At 49.5% G+C, this 22,333-nt stretch overlaps 1 protein-coding gene and 1 long non-coding RNA gene across 9 annotated transcripts in view; one reads left to right on the forward strand and one right to left on the reverse strand.

The window, feature by feature from the left end:
• Nucleotides 1-2,593: 2,593 nt before the first annotated feature.
• Nucleotides 2,594-18,537, forward strand: LOC120508747. Its single transcript, XR_005629060.1, has 3 exons — nucleotides 2,594-4,270; nucleotides 12,161-12,213; nucleotides 16,022-18,537. It is a non-coding gene; the product is annotated as an uncharacterized LOC120508747 (long non-coding RNA).
• The window catches only part of FGF13 (fibroblast growth factor 13), a 184,411-nt gene continuing 166,667 nt past the window's right edge, over nucleotides 4,590-22,333 (reverse strand). For 7 of the 8 annotated variants that reach the window (XM_039722637.1, XM_039722636.1, XM_039722630.1 and 4 more), the window contains 2 exons: nucleotides 6,558-6,756; nucleotides 4,590-6,111 (listed from right to left, as the gene is read on the reverse strand). In XM_039722637.1, coding sequence (XP_039578571.1) covers nucleotides 5,975-6,111; nucleotides 6,558-6,756 — 336 coding nt within the window. In that variant the 3' untranslated portion in view covers nucleotides 4,590-5,974. Of the gene's footprint in view, nucleotides 6,112-6,557; nucleotides 6,757-19,826; nucleotides 20,050-20,637; nucleotides 20,766-22,333 lie in introns of those variants that run through there. The other variant, XM_039722632.1, reaches the window with a different exon arrangement.

Consider the following 22,333-nt stretch of genomic DNA (forward strand, 5'->3'; position numbering starts at 1 on the left):
CTCTGTGGTTTCCTTGGCTCTCTGCTCTGCTCACTCCACCCCAATTATGGGAATGAGATCTGCTGATTGAAACTCCCCAGAAAAATCTCATTATGTTATCTAATGCGAAACCTTTGGGGTTAATGCAAAATAATTTCAGCAGCTCTGTGGCAGGTGGGTTCTCAAGTGTTGCCACTTGTTCAAAATGCAGTAATTGTTCTTTTAAATTAAGAACGTAAAAAAAAAACCAACAACAAAAAACCAAAAATAAAACCCCACACCTTTAAACAACAACGAAAGTTCTGCTTTTGTTTAACAAGAAAAGAAGTTTAATTTTTAAAGATCACTCTATATTATTAACTTGCTTAATTATCAGAAGGAATGGTTGGATGAGCAGACAATTAAAACAAGGGGAAGCTCAGAAGGAAAAGTGCATCACTGTATTAGAGAGACAATGGGGGAAAGTAGAACCATTTCAAGTACCATGTGAAGGAAACCATTTGGGAAGAAAACAGGATTAATTAAGTTTTGAACCAGTTGATTTTGTTATCTAAAAATATTTCCTAGATTAACACCGTTACACACTCATGCATGAGGTAATGTCTGAGTTCTCCAGCAGCAGGGTGAAATGTGGGTGCAGATAAAAGCTCTCAAAGCAGCAGGGAGCCCTGAGGCTGAGCTCAGACCTGGGCTCTCTCTGCTCTCCTGTCCTGCAGCTCGGGGCTGGCCTCAGTGCAGGCACTGCTGCTGTCCCTTCCCTTCCCTTCCCTTCCCTTCCCTTCCCTTCCCTTCCCTTTTGCTGGGGTTTTCTTATGGGACCCCTGAGCCTCTGCCAGGAGCAGCTGAGGTGACACCAGGCAGGGCTGAGAAACCCCGGGGCAGGGAGATTCACCCTGCCCCAGCTGCTGAATTTAGGTGAGACAGGCCAAACATCACTGGGGAAAAAAATAGGCCTACGAGTGCTTGAAAGTAATTTTCCATACGTGGTAATAAAGACTCTTAAATTTCAAATCATTAATAATGATCTTTGAAGGGAACCCTGTAAGTTGTCTCCTAATTCCTGATGAAATAGAATAATTTATTACATCAATTTCTCTGATTAATGTCAAATGTGTTTCAAATTTGGGTTTTCCTTTAATATTTAACTTTCCCTTGAGAGGAGCTGCAGAAGGTGGCTGAGTGCCCCACAGTGAGGTGGTGTGTCCTCAAAGCAGGGTGAGATCTGCTGGAGCTGGCCAGCAATAGAAGCACGGAACAGCAGCAAAGCCAGCCTGTTTCAGGAGCTGACAGGCATGGACCAGGGCCTCAGCTCTGCTCACCCTGCCTGGGGAGAGAGTGTCTTAAACACTTATTCTGTGAGGTGGAGATTTTTTGTTGTCAAGGACATTTCCCCAAAAATTTCTGAAAAAGGCCAAAGCTGGAGTCACTCAGGATAAATTGCATGGCAGGTCTTTTCCCTAAGAAATGAATTTATTTTAAATAGGCTTTCTACTGTACTTATATGTCATTTTTACAGAGGCAGAGTCAGACAAAGCCATGGTGGTTTCAGTGCTGGTGTTACATCAGGAGGAGACCGAGCTGCAGAGTTTAGAGCAGCCATTCCTGAGCTGGGAAAACTCACCTCCCTTTGTTCCTTCTGGCAGCAAGCTGAGGCACAGGGAACTGGAGCACCCATCTCTGCTGCTCTGGGGCTGGCACCCAAGGTGCCCCTCGCTGCTTCAGGGGCACAGGGACAGGAGAGTGTGAGTCCAGAAGGGTCCCTGTGCCAGGGGAAGCTGAGCCCTGCTGGGCAGACAGCCCCTCCAGTACCTGCAGTGACAAAAAACCAGAGCCCAGACAGCAGAGTTTGCTTAAGAGAGAATTATTTATTGGAGGATAGGAGGTTGTTACGTACAGATTCTGTCCTGCAAAAGTCTCCTGGTCAAGGATATGTCAGGGGGACATGAACCCATGGGGCTGGCCCTGCAGAGATACTCAGACACAGCACAGCCCTGCCAGGCCTGGCTGCACGCTGGGCTCAGCTGGGAGGGCAGGGTACCTCAGCATCCCTGGGCTGGCACAGCTCCTGCACCCCTGGGCTGGCACAGCTCCTCATCCCTGGGCTGGCACAGCTCCTCGCACCCCTGGGCTGGCACAGCTCCTCATCCCTGGATTGTCACAGCTCCTCATCCCTGGGCTGGCACAGCTCCTGCACCCCTGGATTGTCACAGTTCCTGCACCCCTGGATTGTCACAGCTCCTCATCCCTGACTGGGCACAGCTCCTCATCCCTGACTGGGCACAGCTCCGGCATGCCCAGGAGAGGGGCAGCAGGGGCCCTGCCCCTCCCTGGGCAGTCCCCAGGCTGGCAGTGATCTGGCTCCCACCGTGCCAGCAGGGCTGAGCAGGAGCCTGCAGAGACACAGCCATGCTGAGGTAGCATGGGCAAACTCCAGCTGAGCAGGGAAAGAAGAGAGGTCTGTGTGGCACAGAGAGGAGCTGTCCCCTCTCTGCTCAGCCCCAGCCAGGCCAGGAGCAGCCAGCTGTGCCAGGGGCTCCCAGTGCCCCAGGCTGCAGGGCTGCCCTGCTCCTGCCCTGCAGCTGGGGTGCTCTGCCCAGCCCCGAGGGCTCTGCAGGTGGAGCCGGCTGTGTCAGAAGCTGCTGGCAGGGACTGGCAGCTCCTGGCAGCCCTGCTGGAGGGGCAGGCACAGCAGCAGGGGCAGCTGAAAGGCATCCCAGCCCTGGCAGTGCCAGGGGCAGGAGCCCGACCTGCAGGTGCTCAGAGCTCCCAGGAGCTCAGGGCTGGAGCCACAGCAGCCCCTGGGCCGCTCCTGACTGCAGCTGTGCAGTGCCTGCACTGCCCCTGCCCTGGGGCACAGCACAGCAGCCTGAGCAGTGCCCCCGGCTTTGACTGACAGACATCCACACTGACCTTCCCCCTGCATTTGGCAGGTTTCTCAAAGGACGGGATTAGCCAGGAGAAAATCTAACTTCCTAATGTATGGGTGCTGAAACCAGTATTCTGGAGTCTGATTCCTCAGTCTGGTCCTCTGATGAAGCACACTCTTGTCTTAACTTTGCTGGCTGGGGCAGAAGATTTCCTTCACTCTGTGAAGTCACTGAACTCTAACTTTCCTTATTAAATCCAATTTGTGGCTCCAGAGCCTCCATGTAAAACCCGCTCTGCTCATAGATACATAACCTTTTGTCTGCTACCAGCACTCCAGCAGGATTATTCCCCTTTCAGTCCTCAGTACCTGAAGGAAAAAATATTGTTGGACCCGTTTTGTCAGAAATCTAAGGTAATTGGCACAAACATCTGTTTCTGGCTCATCCAGCACCACATCTCTGTCCTCATCCCCAGCCAGGAGCAGCCTGTGTTAGCTGGGTGGACCAGAAAGCTTTGGAGCAGGAGATGTGGCAGTGAATGCTCACAGCTCACAGCACAGGGCTGGGTCAGACTGCGGGCTCAGAGCGGGACTGGAGAGAAGAAATTCCCCCCAACTGCAGGAGAGCTGCAGGCCTGAGCTACTGGGGATGGGGAGGCACAGGACTGCTGGAGCCACGAAGCAAAGCAGCAGAGCTCCAGGGCAGGAGACACCCAGAACCAGCTGGGCTGCAAATGTGCCTGCTCAAAACCAGGCTTTGTGTTCCTAAGGCTCCTTGCCTGGAACATGTCCCCGCAGGAGTTTGATGTTTGGGGATGGGAGGGGCAAGAAAATATTCCCCAATTTAGTTGAAGGGAAGAGATGATCCAGACCCACTCAGTTATCAAAACCTCTGGAGCAATCGTGACCACATCTTCAGTTTTTAAAAGTTTTTTAAGGATTTCTGCAGCCCTGGATGTGCTGCCACTTTGCTCACCCTCTGGAAAGGGGCGAGCTGGGGAAGCCTGGCCCCTCTAAGAGCAGGCCAGAGCTCTTCACTTGCTGTTTGCCATGAAACAACAAACCTGGAGGTTTGATCTGAAACAATCTCCTTCCCTCCTCTCCCAGCCCTGACCTTAAAGCTGGTTTTATTCCAGCTCGGTCAGGTGGGAGGAACACGGAGCAGACAACAGAATATCTCATTTTCATTTCAGCCTAACATTGAGGGGTAGATTTTTGCCTCCATCTCCATTATTGTCTTCCAGAACTGGTTCTTCGGCCACCCAAGATGAAAACTTGTCCCTGCTAGGACTTCTTGGAACACCTTGATGAGTGCAGCTCACCTGTCAGAGCTGCCTGGATGCTGCAGATGAGCAAAGGCTTCCTGGGAAGTTTTCTCCAGAGAGAAAAGGCAGGAGAGAGGGATCTTCTCCCTCCAGAGCAAAGGTATGAGCATCCCCAGGAGTGCTGAGCATCCCCCAGGCTGAGCCTCCATCCAGCAGAGCTGCCAGAGCTCAGGGGGCACACAGGGAGCAGGGGTGGCCAGGGCACAGAGGGGCAGCTCTGGGGCCAGCAGCTCAGCATGGCACAGCATGGCACAGCCCAGCCCAGCCCAGCCCAGGGCTCACCCCAGGCCTGGGGACACCCGAGGCTGTGTCTGAGTATCTCAGCTGGGCACGCAGGACCAGCTCTGACAGTGCCCAAAAGCAAAGAAGGTTTGAATTCTGTATGAATGGCGTTACAGGGAATGACTGTCACACAGAGAGATTCTGAACATTAGTTACAAAGAATTTTGAAGGTTTTGTAACTTCATAATTTAATTGCCAACCCTTTTCCCTTCAAACGAACCATGGATGTACAGCATACAATCAAACAAGCTTTTTTAAAAAGTACATCTTAATATAAATAGTTTATTCAGTGCATGGTTGTGTATACAACAAATAATAAACGACTTTTTTGTACCAGGCAGAAAGCTGCCTGTACAGAACTAATTCAGTTTTGGAGCACAGAATCCAACGATGATTAATGCACAAAATCTGACACATCATGCAACTCTATGCCAATATTCCAACTTTCTCCCATGCAACAGACATGATGACCTAAATGGAAACCTAACTACATTTTTAAACAATTGTTTCCAATAGCATGTATAAGTATATGTTGTTTAGGGGTAACCTGTCCTAACGCTTCCTCCTACACAATATTCACTTGCCTGTTACAGTGAAAGGACTTTTACAAATAAGACGTTTCTTATAAAAAAATTAAGTCACCTTAATTCCACAGTTTCTGTCTTTAGAAAAGAAGCCACAACGATAGTTTAACATGACACACAAAATGGAATTAAGAGAAATCTACACTGGAGGATAATTTTATCCCTTTCTGTTAACTTCCACTTGGGATAACAAAACAACTCAATTCCTACAGACTGGGGTTAGCACAAGAACTTTACCAGAAACTACAAATCTATAAAAATTTATATTTCATTGTGTTTAAAACCACAAGAACACTGTTTGCTTGAGCCTGAGACACCAACTCTCAGTTCCAACCCTGAATTTTGAATTATTTTTTTAAAGACATAGCTTTAAAGACCCATTGGAGTTCAGAAATCAAAAAGTTGCACTATTCCAAATTAAAGGATACATTTTTTTATCAAGCCTTAGATATAAAACGGTAAGCCAAGGAAACAACAGAGTTTACGTATTTGTTTTTCGTTTGCCCCTATAAAACATACAAGCATTAAAATTTCCTTTGAAGAGCAAAAGTGGTCTTTTTCTGAGTTGGAAAGCAAATTCTTATCAGCAGTGAATGCTGTGAAATGTTTTAGTTTCGTTTTCCACAAAGCATAGGAGAGAGAGAGAAAAAGAGAAAGAAAAAGTGAGAGAGAGAAAGAGCCGGACATTTCTTCTCGGAGGTTTCCCGCAGCTGTGTCTGCTGCTGTCCTTGCCTTGCCTGGCGTGTGCCCACGCACACTCTACATGCCTGGGGTTATCCTCTGCCAACAGAAGATCTAATGGCTGATAACGGGTGACCTATGGAGCTCGGTGCCTCGTCCTGGGCAACTGAAGGTTTGGATGAAAGACTGAGAGTAAGAATTCAACTGCATCCCGAGGTAAGGTTCTGTTAGAGAGCACTTGGCTGGCCTCAACCTGGCTACGTTGACTCGTTTTGGCTCATGGATTTACCCCCATTTAGCACTCCTGAAACGCTTCTGCTCTTTGTTGGGGTCCCACTTCCAGACCTGGAGAACTCTGTGAGATCGTGGAGGGAAGGCTCTTTGTACATGGCCACTGCAAGGCAAGAGAGAGCAGAACGTCAGCACGGCTGGGGCTGGGGCAGGGCCAGCCCCGGCGCTGGGACTGCTCAGCCAGCACCCTGCCCTGGGAGGAGAGACAACACCCAGGGCAGAGCCCCCTTCCATTCCAAACACTCCCTGAGAGCCTCTCCAGTGCACTGGCATTTTACAGGAGGGGAAAACCACTCCTCTCCATCCCACAGCACTGACACAGCCCTGCAGGACACACCCGAGCTGACCCAAACCAGCATTCCTTAGGAACAGAGAAGAGGCCCTGGCAGGAGTTGTGATTTAACTGTTGGGACTCTGCTGAGATGAACACCACGGAACAGAACGTGACACTCCTGTTATATAAGCAGCTGGACAGGTCCAAATGTATGCACAGGAATTAAACACAAGGCAGTATCAGTTCAGATAAATGGAGCAAACCCCAGCAATTACCTTTTAAGGGTTTTGGAAGAAAGTGTGCTGCAGGTTTATTCTTCTTCACGTGGTTTCCTTTCATTATTTCTCCTTCCTTGTTAAGACCCAAATACCAACCCCGGCCAGACTGCTGCTGTCTGTAGATCATTGAGGAGTATGTCACATAGTAGTTTTCAAATACTGATTCTTTGAACTTGCATTCAGGTGTAAAATGCTCCTGTAAGAAAGCAACAGATCAATACGTGCAGGGCCAAATCCCACATCAGTTAATGAAAAAGCATCAACATCCAGCACTTTCTGAACGGGCAGAAGTCATCCCTCTCATCCTCAACCATCCAGTTATGAAACGTGGGTCCTAAAAGCATTAACAAAGGAGTAACACAATTTGAAACCTGTGAAATGATGCTGTGAGCAGCTCTAAGTAGAATGTAATAAGATCTTTGTGAGCAATGAGCAGAAAGTCAGAGGATTTATTGATTGATGCAGCCAAGGGATGTCAGGCAGACCCAGAGTGTTCACCCTGGGAGCAGCTGTGGTGCAGCCCTGCAGGCAGGAGGAGCCCACAGAGCGCTCTGTGCACTGACTGCTGCCCTCAGCTGTGTAAGGATGAGGGCAGAGCCGTGATGCCAGCAGTGAATGGTTGTCTCTCCCTAACCCTGACAGCCCTGGCTCCTTCGGCCTCGGACCCTCACAAGTCCTGCAACGTCTCACCTATGGACTCTAGAGCATGCAGGAGGAAGGGTCTGGCCTGGCCATGCAGATTTATTAACACCTCAGTGGTGCCTCAGTGCAGCACACAGCAGCCAGATGTGTGCTGGCCTTCCCCAGCTGCAGGGGAGCTGTCCTCGAGCTCACAGGACCCTGCAGAGCATGGCAGAAAGGAGGAAAAATTGTGCTTGGATAATGATTGTAATTTTGATTTTAAAATATCACAGGAAATTAAATGGCTCAGGAGCTGAAGATATTCTTATCTAGTTTCTAAAATATTCTCATGTGAGAAAAGGATGGCATTAGGAAAAAAAAGAACCCACCATTTTGCATTTTCTGCACATCTTTTGCCATTTTGTCTTTACAAGAGAAAGAAAAAAGCTCCCATTCTCTGACTGGCATTTGCTTCAACAAAGAATGTGAAGCAAGCAATTTTCTTCTTTTTTTCCTCTAAGCTAATTGGTTGTTATTTAGTTAATTGACAATTGGTTTCAATTGCTGTCAAATAGGGACAGTCATTGCATTTTTGTAAGATTTCTGCATAAAAGCCTTCCCTCACTGTTCTCTGCCCAGCACCAGCCATGGTAACAAAGACTATTGCAAGGGTATCATCCAATTAGAGCAAAATGGAAAACTACAGTGCTCCCACTGGCAGATTACGGTTTATGTACAGTAATTTGGAGCTGTTTTGGGTACAAAAGGCTCGCTTGTACACAGCAGCAGAGGGTCAGACTGCAAACAGAACCCGAGCATCTGCTCTGGAGCTCTCAGGGAGCAGCAGCCCAGGGTCCCTGACACGGACGGGACAGAAGGAAAGACCCAGAAGCCCTCCCTCACTCCTGCTTTCCCCTCAGCTCTCCTGGAAGTGCTGTGCTCCTCTGAGTTTGCAGCTGAGCCCATGCCCAGCCTGGCAGTGCCCTGCAGGTGCAGCCCAGTGCCAGGCACCCCAGAGCCCCCCAGGGAAATGCATCCCCCCTGGAAATCCCTCCTGGAGCACCCCGGGATCCCGCAGGAGCTGCAGGGCTGGATCCTCCCCACAAACACAAAGTCACCTGTCCATAAGAGGCTCAGTTAAGACGCATTCCTCACTCCCTGCAGGTATTGGGCACTAAGGCAGAGCCCCTGGTCCCCTGGGCTGGCAGGGACCCGTGCCCCTTTCTCTGGCTGCAGCTCTGCGAGGGGCACTGGCACCCCCTGGCAAAGCTGCAGCCCCTGGCAGCTCTGCCTGCCCTGCACAGGCAGCAGCTGGGGGCTCAGGGAGAGGACAGCAGATGGGCACTGCAGGGACAGGGCCTCTGAGCCTGGCACGGGCCAGCCCAGCTGAGCACACCGGCAGGATGCAGGGCCAGCAGCTGCGGGGTGGCCACTGGGTCACCTCTGCTGAAAATTCTTCATCAATACCCTGAGCAAGAGCTCCAGTCAGCAGAGGCTGTGCCCCAGTCAGCACCAACGCTTCCCAGCTCACAGCTGGGAAGATTTACAATGGCAGATTTACAAGCACAAGTGTTGGTTATTCCAGGCCAGGTTTCTCCTGTCTCTCAGCTGTCCTTCCAGTCCATCCTTGCAATGAAAACAATGCAAATGAGTTCTGGAGAGTCCAGCGTTATCGATACATTATTACACGAAACCGATGAAAAGAATTCTTTCTGTGAAACACTATTTCCATCTCTGCTTTCCTCAAAAGTCACTGATGATGGCACCTAAATGACAATAAACTGCAGTCACTCAAGCCCCTCACACAGGCACCCCTAACACTGACTGACTGAATGAATAAATAGAAGGGAGAAGACAGTGCTGGAGTCACTGTGGTCGTGACTCAGCCACGCTCAAGGAAGCAGGAAGATGAACTGTCAGGGCTGCTCCTTGGTTTGGAGCTGCTCAGCTGAACTGCTGAGAGGTTCCTTCATGAACAAATCTGTAGCTGCATTGAACATGTGAAGAATAATTAAAAAATAATAATTTGGTGTATGATAATATGGTAAAAAGGCCTCATGGCATTTTTTATGCACTCAGAGTAGCTGTATTTCCAGGCAGCTGACTAGGTTATCTCTAAAATAATTCAGGCTACATTACAGAATGCCAAGCCTGAAAGCTAAAGCATCATAAAAGCCAGTCTGGAATTCCTCCTGCTGTATGTGCAGAAGACATATCTGAAGCCAAACCCCCTGGAATTATCAGCCATCACACCCACCTAGCCTGCAGGTTAATTATAATTATTTAATTATTGTTAATAAAATGACTCTGAGCAGGGCTTCAGGCTCCCAGAGCCGACAAGAGGAACCTGTGGGTGAGGAAGGGGCTCAGAGCCCCTGCTGGGATGCTCAGGGCACAGGGCAGGAGGAGTTTGCTCTCTGCCACTCACTGCATTCTGAATGGGCACTGGGGAGAGCACCAGCAGGGGCCACCACCAAATTCTTCAAGCCACGAGGTCAGGACTGGCTTTGCTCAATGTTTCTTCTCACCACAGGTGGAATATCCTGCAGCAGGATATTAGAACAATCCCAGGTTGTTCAAATATTGTTCTGGGATTGCTCAGTCCCAGACAGAACAAACCCCACAGCAGTTTATTAGAGCAATTACAGATTTTGTTCAGATGGACTTAGTGCTAGAGGGATACTTAAGGGTATCATTAAGTGTGTGCCTTTTTAAAAATAACAGAGTAAACAGCAAGAAAAGAATATTTAACTTTGAAAAGTATTCAAGAAAAGTATTGTGTACTTGGGAAACTTGGAGAATGTTCTTATATATTGAGCATGTAATTATATTCCTTGTGATCAATGACTATGTCTGTGTACAGGATTTATCCTTTATTTTCTCCACTTAATGAAAATTGGATTTTTTTCCCTCCATATCCCAATTTCTTTCAGAACTATAATGTAGCCCAGGATTCCATTTTATAATCATGAATTTTTGAAGGAGCCTCGTTAAGGCTCCAGAGTAGTGATTTTCTGCACCAGTGAGCCTGCCTTTTTTCATTAACAGAGATTGATTTTCTCCATGCTGGCATGTGAGGTTCCAGGGTGTATCCTGTGCACCACCACCCTGCAATGTGCAGGGCTGTCGGCAGCTCAGGATGGGAATATTTCAGCTTTCACGTTACCAGGAGTAACAGCTTTGGATCCCCCGTGCGAGGAGCCTGAAGAGCTGGGATTTCCTGAGCCCCAGGAGCCTTTTGCTGCAGCAGTGGGAAAGGACAGTTACCTCAGAGCAATGCATTTTCATCAGAGGTAGCACATTTCCAGCCCCACGGTGCTGCCCAGAGCTCCCCTGTGAGAGGAGTGCTGGTGATGGCAGGGGAGCAGTGGTGTGTAAAATTATTTAGTGCAAAGCTTGTGAAGGGTACAATGGAGCCCAAGGAAGCAGCTGGATAACCAGGATCTCCAGAGAAAGATTTCAGGTTGTCACTGGGTTTTCTTTGAATCCATGAGAAAAGCACTGAAAAGAGCCCCTAATGATTCCCTTGACATCATTCCTTTGCACAGGAAACAAATGCACAAATTCAGGGGAAAACGCCCACAGTGAACCGAAGTAGAAAACATTAATTACAAAAACAGAGATTCAGAGGTGTGAATTTTGTTCATTACTCTTTTTCTACCCTTAGCAGTGACTCAGTTGAGCAAGTCTCCATCTTTGCCCAGGTTTTTAGAGGCCTTTAGGCCCATCAATAACCAGCTATTTCAAGCTGGCTGCGTCACCTCCGCGCTCTGCCCGTCAGGATGTGCAGCCTGGTGACCCCAGGGAAAGCACTCAGAGGCTGTAAACAAGGCTGGAATGTGACTGAGGCAGGAACTATGCACAATCATGTTATTGCTCCCCTGTCTTCTGGTGATGCTTCACTTCACAGCTGTGTTCATTAACCAAAGCATTCCTTAACTTATAGGGGCAGGAGAACTAAGATACAATACACAGAGAAGGAAGGCACTCTTCTGGTTACTGCAGAGGAAATGAATCCTGCTGGAAAACCACCTGCAATGGGGCTTAAAACTTCTGCAAGAGGCCCAGGAGTCCAGCTCAGAGATGTCAAACACAGGTCCCTGTCCTAACCCATCCCACCAAGTTCTGACATACAATGTACTTGGGATGAAGAAGGACTGAAGACCCACTTCACCCCAAATTCTTCTCTTGGACAGAAGAACTGCTTTACCCCAAATTCTTCTCTTGGACAGAAGACCCACTGCACCCCAAATTCTTCTCTTCTGATCATGTTTACCTTGATGATGCTGGAAGCACTGTAGAGGGAAACCTCTGCCACCACCTGAATGATCAATCTTATTTTAGCACATGCCAGTGCTTGCACCCACCCTGTTTTAACTTCTGCAGCTGCAGGAGGAGCCTCAGGTCCCTGGAGCAGCGCAGGCAGCTGCAGCAGGTGCTCTGTGTGCAGGTATCAGTGTGCAACAAACAGCCCGAGCCCACTGGGGCTGAGCATCACTCCAGCAGCCTTGGGGCTGTGCCAGCTGCTGAACCGTGCTCCCTCTGAAAACTACCAGAGAGCTCCCTTTCCCTCTCAGCAGGCTCTCAGCTCTCCCCAGAGCAGCCAATCCTTTTCATAATTTTCCTAAGCTCATTATCTCTGTTCCCTGCCACAGTGGCTTCCACAGGTGAATCCAGCACTGTGGAAAACATATTTAAAATGTGTCTGCTGTTGTTTTTTATCATAAGCACACTTCTTGTCTTTTTTTTTTTAAGCTTTCTACTCTCAGCTTTTAATTTTGGAAAACAGCACATAAAAGTACTCTGTGCCATTCATTACCCCACATCTCTCCATCGTGCCTCTGCTTATTCATCTCTTGTCTTAAATAAGCAGGCCTAATCTTTTTAAATCTCTTCTCATATGAAAGTTTCTCAGTGCCTTTAATCATTTTCATTACCCTTCACTGAATTATTTCTTTTTTTCCCTCTATCATCTCCAGAACTGAAACACAACATTTAAGAAGAGGCTGCACCATTGAGTTGCATAACAGAGGTAAGGTATTTTCAGACATTTGTCTTATGACAAAGTAAAATGGACTTTGTTGCTCAACCTCACTATTGAAAAGTTCTCTGTCTTTTCAGTTGTGTCTCTGATAAATATAGTCCAATTTTATGGTATTTCTGACCCTCTGATTAGTCAGTGTACCCAAGCTTAAATATTAAAGGAAGGGAGAAAGATGCAAAAAGCAGCTTGAACAGCTTTCTTCCCCAGAACTAGAGCAGAGAGCCCCAAAGATGCTAAGCAACCTACTTTATAACAAATCCATTATTACACAGAGAACCTGCCAGACACTGCAATCAGATTTCTAGCAGTTATAATTGACATCAAATCCTGGTATTGCCAAATCTCTCCAGCACAGCTGTTGAGCAGAATGTCTTCAACTTAAGGGTATCATTAAGTGTGTGCCTTTTTAAAAATAACAGACCTAAGTTGAAAAAAAATCCCTTTAAAGTGTGAGGATCATCTCCTGCTCTCAGTCACAGACAGCCCTTCATGCCCTTGTTCCCAGGGCCAAGCTCTGAGCCCACTGGCACTGCCTGGACATGGCCAGTGGCATCTGAGGGAGCAGAGAGCCAGAGCCCCAGCATAGCATGGTATGGCATGGCACAGTGCAGCCCAGCCCAGCCCAGCCCAGCCCAGCCCAGCCCAGCCCAGCCCAGCAGAGCCCCAGCATAGCATGGTATGGCATGGCACAGTGCAGCCCAGCCCAGCCCAGCCCAGCAGAGCCCAGCCTGGCTGGGGAGATGGAAGTGATCTCCTCTGGACTGACACCCCTGACTTCATGCACATTCATCTCAAAGGGCTGGAAAACAATGATCTAATCAGTGTTTGCAGCAAGCTCTACATCTCTCTGTTTAATTACAAGCAGGACATGACCCCTCCTGCAGTGGAAGCTCCTAAGTTCTGTGGAAAATCAAGAAAGCACACAGGGCTTTTTCTGTTCTGGGGAGGAGCAGCTGAACGGACAGGCTCAGAGCAAGGGGCAGTGCTGCTAGCAGGGGATGCTGGCTGTGCCAGCCTGCAGCCTGGCTGTGCCCGTGCAGCTGCTCAGCCCAGGGCACAGGGATCCCCTCTGCTCCCCGAGTGCCATCCTGTGCTGCCATGGCACAGCCTGCAGCACAGCCTGCGCTCTGCCCGGCCTGCCCAGCTCCAGCAGCTCTGCTGACGCTGGAGAAGGAGGGGGTCTGCACCAGAGGAAGAGCTCAGCTGCTGCTGAACGAGCTCTTTTTGTGCACACCAGCAATTGCCTCTGCTCAGTGACTGCGAGTGGAAGATAAATGCCAGCAGGAGCTGCAGAGCAGGATAATGCCACACTCCATCACACAGGCTCCTGCTGCTGTCAGCTGCACGGGCACAGCCAGCCCTGCCCTCTGCCCGTGGTGCCATCCTGGTGCTGTACTCAGCACACCTGGGTGCTCAGCACAGCTCTGTCCCTCCTGTGGCAGCCCCAGCCCTGTGCTGTCCCCACGCTGCCCTGGGCACAGCCTGTGCTGCAGCTGCTGCCTCAGAGGAGCCTCCCCTGCAGCAGCACTGCCAAACCTATTCTGGGAACCCCCTGGACAGCTTTGTAAAGAAATACGTGCAGCAGAGCTTTTGGACTGGGATTATATACTAAAACATAACACCAAACTAACAGGCCTATTAATTAATATTAGCCTATTAATATTAGGCTTTTATTCTGAAGCATTGCATTGCAAGCATAATTGTTAATATGGATAATGTCAGTGTTGGGAAACTTAAGCAGGATATCACACTCAACATAAGCAGTGACTCCTTCAGAACCTGATCCAAAAGGTATTGTAACCAAGGCAAATATTACCCGTGCCTTCCCTGCATTTTGGTTAGCTCCTAATGTTCAGGTAGCCTGCAAAGACACACAGACATCTTGCTTTAAGAAACCCAAGACATTTGCTATTTGTCACTATTAATTCAGCTCATGTAATACAAAGTGGAAATGTAAAAACTGAGCTTCATAACAATAATGTGAATGCAAGGAACTGGTTAGCTCCATCCTGACCAAAGCAGCACCTCTGTCTGACCAAATGGTAATGAGACCTTTTCAAATGAGCTTGATTTACTGAAACTGCTCCTTCATGCGTGCCATGGGTGGATGTTTTTCAAACCTCAGCAGACTGGCAGTGCCAGGGCATTGCTGGCAGCCAAGCCCTGCTTCATGCTGCTCCTTGGAATGTGTGCCCCCTCCCTGATGCTATTGCCCACATGGTGCTAAGGGCACCTCAGAGGGATGTCTGTCCTCTGTCCAGCAGCTCGCTGTGAGATCTGAGAGACTTCACACGGCAAAACCTTCAGTAACAAGGTAATAAAGGATGTGCAGGGGAGATGAGATACAAGAGTGGCCCTTTACTTGAGAGCTGATGCTGACTGGTGGAACACATTCCCCTCAGCAGGTGAAGGCCCCACCTACAAAGGGACACAGAACACAGCCTAAATCTCTCTCTGGAAATCACATGTACATGTCTTGTAAGCAATTTAAGTTTGGGGGAAGTTTTCCAGCACTTGTGTGTCCTCTTAACACGCCTCCACTCCAGCGAGGCAGAGAAGCCAAGAAACAGCCCTGACCTTCCAAGAGACAGCTGAGCACACAGATAAGCTCACGGAGCTCTGGCTTCTTTCTGCCACAGCGACAGGCACTTTGCAAAGGCCTGTCACTCGGCTGCTTTATGACTCCCTGCTGCCCCTGGGCTGTGTAAAAGATTACTCTGGAGCCAGACTTTTGGGAGACACCATGCTGCTGTTGTCTAAGCAGCAGAGGAGAAACAGGGCCCTGGTAAAACACTTGCAAACCTAATTTGAACTTGGAAGACACCCAAATGTCTCTGGGAGGTGCAATTTAAAACCCTAACCTAAGATAGCCTGGACTGCAATCACGGATTTCTGGGAATGCTGTGACACTTGCTCCAGCACTGCAGAGATCTGTATTATAACCTTTCCACAGGGGAGCTGTTCTGAGTTCTCTTACAGTGAAAAAATTAGAAAAACACCAAATTCAAACAAAGGTATGACCACTAAATGACTTGGACATGTACTCCAGCAAGTCTCTCAGGCTTCCTGAGAATCTGAGTCAAAGAACCCTTTCCATCTCCATCCCCATCCCCTGATAGTGCTGCCTGTTGAAGAGACAGGGAGCTCCCTGAAAGGATTTAGGAGGGTTTGAGTGAAATCTTTGTCCCTGAATCACACAAAAAGGTGAATGATGTGAGCACTTTGATTTGAGAACTTGTGTCTCTGCCTCAGAAAGTTTGAAGCACAGCTGAAACAAAGAACTGGCAGGAGATTACCAGACGCTGGGTACTGTACCACAAGGAGGAATCTGAGAGCCAGGCCCAGGTTTACATTGAAAACTACTGCTGTATTTTTCTTGAGGTATCTGAAGGGCCTGGGGTCAGCTCTGCCTCTGAGCTGTGGGTCCCTGTGTGCAGTCACAGCTGCTGCAGCAGCCAGGCTGAGCAGGGTGAAACCAGCCTGCAGTACAAGGGTGTCCATCACAAAAGGTGATGATCATCTTTCCCTTTCCCCACTGCCTGATCTCCCATTCCACTGCCACGGATCACTTCACTGATCCCTGCCCAGCCGGGTGCCCAGAGGGAGCAGCTCTCGTGTTCACAGCAACACCACCCGAAATTATCATCTTAGCAGGGGCTCCTGCACTTCCATTACAGTGCAGTGCTCTTAGAATTAGTCCTAGGTGGCTTTGCCTAGGATTAATTTGGTCTACAAACTAATTACTTTCTTTCTGCAGGTTATAACAGTTTGTCTGCTGGTCTCTTGTCTTTTTAAGCTCCTGCTGGTGAGATTCAGCTCTTCACTTCACTGTCTCCCACCACTGGATGCTTGTTACCAAAATCAGCTGCTGGCAGAGCTGCAAGCACAGCCAGGAAAGCCCGGAATGCAAACTGGAAAATGATGAGGAAGAAAAAGATTCATTTCTTCCCTGAGATTTTGCAAAGCCGTTACCTGTTTTTGAATGGCATTTCCAATTCAACACTGGGAACTGCTAAAGCATTTACATAAGAATGCAAAAATGCACACATTATCACTGCAGGAAGCACTTAAAATTTAAGATAATTATATAGTATGGAAACCATTTCAAAGGACTCAAACAAAATAACAACTAATTCTAGAGAGTCACCCTTTAAGATGATTATTACTCTGCACTGCCGCTGATCTCCCACTAAAAAAATCCTTCTTTACAATTATATACACATTATAAATTCCTACTTTGTTCTTCCACCATCAAGCTCCTACAGCTGCCACTGACAAATCTGCATTCTCTGAGAGCTTATCTAGACAACCGAAATGTCACGCTGGGAACAGAGGTGAAACACGGCACACGCAGGGTCGGGGCCGCCCTCCCTTCCCGGCTCTGCAGCACAGAGCATTCCTGGCAGGAGCCTGCCCTTCCCTGCCGTGCCATGAGCAGCAGCAGCAGCAGAACCCCACGCTGGGTCAGCAGCAGGGGGATCCCCAGGAGCCTGGGGCAGCCCCTGGGCCCTCATCCCCTGGACCCGGCTGCTGCTCCTCATCGGTGCAAGGTAACAGGGAGCAGGAGGAAAGCATTCTGCCAGCTGCTGTCCCACCGAAAGATCCCACTTCAGCTGCAGAAAGCTGGCGTGGCAAGGGAGGAGCACGCCGGTGAGGTGGAGCTGCCTCTCTCCACCTCCTGCTCCCACTCCCCATGCCGCTCTGCCTCCTGCCCCACTGCTGCCGTTCTTTGTCTTTTCCACAAGTGTCCCAGGGAAAAAAAATAAAACAGTCTGCCTAGCTCTATTGCTCAAAGCAAACTCATCTGGGGAAAAACTTATCTGCCAAAGCCTAATATGTTTTTATTGGATATCTGCTAAGAGAGATTTACAGAAGCTCATGCCAAAGTCAAACTACTTTTTTTTTTCCCCACAGCAAGGGCAAAAGTACAAACTGAACTCAGAGCAAATGAAATTTTCTTGTCTCAGCTATTATGGAGACTTAACAAAGTCCCACACCAAGTCTCTGACTTAATGGACAAGAGAAAGTGTTTTCTGAGTCTAATTATTGGAAATAACTGCAGTGAAAATAGCTGGAACTTTCCCACAAACTTCAGCCTGAGAAAGAAAACACATACATTTAAAATCTTGTATTTGGACAAAGTCCAGAGTAAATTAAGCCAGTATCTGGTAATGGGAGGTACAGCCAGCCCATGAATAGGTGTGTGCTGCTGCAGGTTTTCCACACAACTGTCTCAAACCAAGCAAAGCACTGGAGCTCACTGCTGTCACCTCTCAGTGTTGCAAAAAGCCAGAAGAGCTGTGCCCAGGGATGGTGTGGGTGTGATCTGTGGTCAGCACCCGCTGACCTTTCAGGGCTCAGGGACAGCCTGGGAGCTGAGCACTCCAGAAGCAGCAGAGCACTCACTGCAACGCCAGCTCTGCACTCAGCAGTGACTGCACCTGTGGGAAGCCATGAATGGCTGCACTCATTGTGACAACGAGCACTACTAAATAATAATCACATTTCCACATTGAAGTGTGCATCGAGAAAACAGTTTTGAAGAGATTCACCTTCCCTGCTCCCAGCAGCTGCAGCCAGTGTGATGCAAGAATGCCAAGGACTGAATTATTTCTGCAGACAGGAAAATGATTTATATATTTTTAAATAAATAATGTGATTTATGTAAAAAAGGCTTATAACCTAAGAATTGAATGATGTATAGAGTAGTTCATCATTGGGGTTTTAATATGATACCTCTAAAATATGCATACAGGTCAGTGATTTACTAATAACCTACTCTTACAACACAGGCACACAGAGATGCAAAGCACAACAGGCTTAAACTCCTTAAACCCCCAATTTCCATTCTCACTGCTATATAAAAATAAAGAAGTATTTAAATTAAGTTGGTTTTATTATCCCTTTTTAAGTCTTAATCCATCACTGGGCTACCTTCTACCACAGCACATAAATAAATCAGCCTTTCATTGCCAGAGACCTTTACAAGACTGTTGTTGTTCATTTACTTTTAGTTTTCTGGGTATGCTGGGCATATCCCAAGCATGCAAAAAGGATCTACTTGCCCTAAGATAAAAAAATAAATATGATAAAGATGAAAAAACATTCATCAGAGGCAGCAGGAAATGAGGGGAGCAGAGCAGGGCAGAGGGCAGCAGTGATGTCATGCTCAGAGTGAGTTTGAGAAGGAAATCCTTGGAGCTGGAGTGCACCCCAGAGCCAGAGCAGCTCAGCCCTGGGAGTGAGCTCCTGGCAGTGTGCAGTGCTCCAGGAACGTCCTGCTGCCTCCTCAGCACGCCGGGCTGCCCGTGTCTGCTCGGGGCTGCCCGTGTCTGCTCCTGCCTGCCCGTGTCTGCTCGGGGCTGCTCCTGCCTGCCCGTGTCTGCTCCTGCCTGCCCGTGTCTGCTCGGGGCTGCTCCTGCCTGCCCGTGTCTGCTCCTGCCTGCCCGTGTCTGCTCGGGGCTGCTCCTGCCTGCCCGTGTCTGCTCCTGCCTGCCCGTGTCTGCTCGGGGCTGCTCCTGCCTGCCCGTGTCTGCTCCTGCCTGCCCGTGTCTGCTCGGGGCTGCTCCTGCCTGCCCGTGTCTGCTCCTGCCTGCCCGTGTCTGCTCGGGGCTGCTCCTGCCTGCCCGTGTCTGCTCCTGCCTGCCCGTGTCTGCTCGGGGCTGCTCCTGCCTGCCCGTGTCTGCTCCTGCCTGCCCGTGTCTGCTCGGGGCTGCTCCTGCCTGCCCGTGTCTGCTCCTGCCTGCCCGTGTCTGCTCGGGGCTGCTCCTGCCTGCCCGTGTCTGCTCCTGCCTGCCCGTGTCTGCTCGGGGCTGCTCCTGCCTGCCCGTGTCTGCTCCTGCCTGCCCGTGTCTGCTCGGGGCTGCTCCTGCCTGCCCGTGTCTGCTCCTGCCTGCCCGTGTCTGCTCGGGGCTGCTCCTGCCTGCCCGTGTCTGCTCCTGCCTGCCCGTGTCTGCTCGGGGCTGCTCCTGCCTGCCCGTGTCTGCTCCTGCCTGCCCGTGTCTGCTCGGGGCTGCTCCTGCCTGCCCGTGTCTGCTCCTGCCTGCCCGTGTCTGCTCGGGGCTGCTCCTGCCTGCCCGTGTCTGCTCCTGCCTGCCCGTGTCTGCTCGGGGCTGCTCCTGCCTGCCCGTGTCTGCTCCTGCCTGCCCGTGTCTGCTCGGGGCTGCTCCTGCCTGCCCGTGTCTGCTCCTGCCTGCCCGTGTCTGCTCGGGGCTGCTCCTGCCTGCCCGTGTCTGCTCCTGCCTGCCCGTGTCTGCTCGGGGCTGCTCCTGCCTGCCCGTGTCTGCTCCTGCCTGCCCGTGTCTGCTCGGGGCTGCTCCTGCCTGCCCGTGTCTGCTCCTGCCTGCCCGTGTCTGCTCGGGGCTGCCAGCAGCACCTCCCAGCGCTCAGATGTTGTTCCCTCACGAGCACTTTCACCAGGAAGGAAATGAAAACCCAGCTCTTCCACGTTCTGCCCAAGGCCAAGGAGGAATTTATTGCCCAGCATGGATGAAAACCCCAGAACACCTCTTGCACCACTGGTGGTTTTAGTACAGATTTTGCTGTCTCTGCTGGCTCCACCGAGCTCTCGGCAATTGAGGGCAGGGTGAGTCTGGAGGCTCCTGACCTGTTTGTTCTTAAACCTGTGAAGTGCCCTGAGCCAGCCCCAGTACCTGCACTCTCCTTACCCCTCGTGCTGCTTTGCCAAAGCTGTATTTTGTCTCTTTCTGCACATCAGAAGGGAGCTGGGCTGCACCAGCAGCAAGGTGCTCCCCGGGCTCAGAAACCAGCGACGCACCCTGCACGAGGAAGCTCCTCCATGGCCTGGAAAGGAGTCCTGGAGTGCTGGGGGGAAAGCAGAGGGAGGAGCTGCTGCTGAGCACTGCTCCAGTAAAACACGGCATCACCAGCTGCCCGCTGCACCAGTTACAGGCTGTAGCTACAAGTAAGTCAAGTACTTTGTTTGTGTAATTACAGGGAACTGATCCCTGGGGGTCATACAAATAATTCAGTATACTAGCTAAAAATGAGCTTTCTGAGAACATTTACACTACTATAATCTGATGGGATGCAGAATTCTGGAAAATAAATGCCAAAGGGGATGAAAAAACAGCTAAAGCTCATTTATTTTTTAAATCAGATTAATATTAGCTCTTTTTTTGGTGTGTATTTGCTCAGCTTTAAGGAATAGCCTCTCTGCTTCTTTGTTGCTATTTGTTTTTCTTGGGCAATGTATCCCAACCTGAGGAACTGTACGGGAGGCTCAGCACCAGTGCCAAGGAGTGAAAGGCAGGTATAATAAAGCCACACTGCACACTACATGTGGGAGGCTCCTCTGTCCATCAGCCCTTCCAGGAGCTTCTGAAAAATAACCCCTGATATTAAACTGATCACCTTGTGTCAAATGGCAGAGTGACAGCAGAGAAAATTTACCTGGGTAATAACTCAGCCATAGAGGTACGTACAGGAGGAGGAAATGAGGCTGCTGCAGACACAGCAATAACACCGTGAGGCAAAATCCAATATTGGAAGAGATAAAAGTTTTCCATCCCAATATTCCTCTGTGACAAGTAAGAAAGAGTATGCATAAGAACAAGGGGAAAAGATGAAAGATAGCAGCAGAACAGGCCTTTGAGAGGGGAGCTACAGGTAATGAATGTCTGCACAGAGAGCAGGTGAGAAGGGCAGGGCTGGGGGCTCAGTACCCTGCTCAGCTCTGTTCAGCCCTGCTCAGCCCTGCTCAGCCCTACTCAGCCCTGTTCAGCCCTGCTCAGCTCTGTTCAGCCCTACTTAGCTCAGCTCGGCTCAGCTCAGCTCAGCCCAGCTCAGCTCATCAGCCCAGCCCTGCTCAGCTCAGCTCTGTTCAGCTCAGCTCAGCCCAGCTCAGCCCAGCCCAGCCCAGCCCAGCCCAGCCCAGCCCAGCCCTGCTCAGCTCAGCTCTGTTCAGCTCAGCTCAGCCCTGCCCAGCTCAGCCCTGCCCAGCTCGGCTCGGCTCAGCCCCGCTCAGCTCTGTTCAGCCCAGCTCAGCTCGGCTCAGCCCTGCAGGGACCCCTTCCCAGGGCTGCTCCCACCCCACCCCACGCCACCCCAGCAGGCTGGAAGGGCCAGGCAGGGCTGGGCTGGCAGGGCTGGCAGGCGAGCCAGGAACAGAATGTGTGCCACTGGCATGTTTCCTAACAGCCCTGACAGATCTTAATAAGCAAGCTATTCTCCAGCTTTGATTTGAGGTGTATATAATTAGGTAATGTGGGTGTTGAGTGATAAAACCCACAAGAAATACACAAATTAGAAGCACAGATTTTTTTGAAACCATGGCCTGTTTCAGACTAAGTGGCATGACCTATTTTTTATTGTATTATTATATTTGGAAAATAAAAGGAAAACTTTTCTGTTTCATCTCTTCTTCAGCATAGGAAAGATTGGGGACAAATGATACTGCTCTTTCAAGTTCTCCTCTTTCAAAACTTAAGAACCTTTATTTGTCATTTGATTTCTTTTACTTTCTTTTACTTTTTTATTTTCTTTTTCTTTTACTGGCTTCTTCCTAGAAGATATGAGATCTATCTAGATTTTCCAGTAATCACTTTCAGTTAAGTATTTCTCTATTCCAGACTTGAGTAAGACCAGGGAAAGCCAGAAATATTCCAGGACTGCTGACCAAAAGCAAGAACTGACAATGGATTTCAAGAATGTCCTTTTGAAGGGAATACAGCTGCTCAAAACAAAAGGATCCTCTGTGAATTTTTGGGCAGGATCTTTCCATGGGTCTGAAGGTGAAGTATCCAGTACAACTTTCTGCACAGCCTCAGGAGTTCCTGCTCCTCACTGTCACCACTAATGGGCTGAGCAGGGGATCAATACAGCAACTGCACAAAATACATATTTCTGTCTATCTCAGGAACTGAATCAATTCCTTTTAAAAGAAGGTAGATTATCTTAATTAAATTTATAACTTGAAGGCCTTTGGTGTGCAGGACAATGTCTTGTTCCAGTATCTTCACCATCTTTCATGCAGGCCTCCAGTGGGCACCAACTCATGAATTGCCTTTTTTAGAGCACGTTATCATCCCTCCATCATGGGAATGTTATGTAATGGCCCATCCTTATCTCTGCTGCCTGCTGTGGACAA

Source organism: Passer montanus, unplaced genomic scaffold (assembly GCF_014805655.1).
Source record: "Passer montanus isolate IOZ18808 unplaced genomic scaffold, ASM1480565v1 scaffold49, whole genome shotgun sequence".
NCBI lineage: Eukaryota > Metazoa > Chordata > Aves > Passeriformes > Passeridae > Passer > Passer montanus.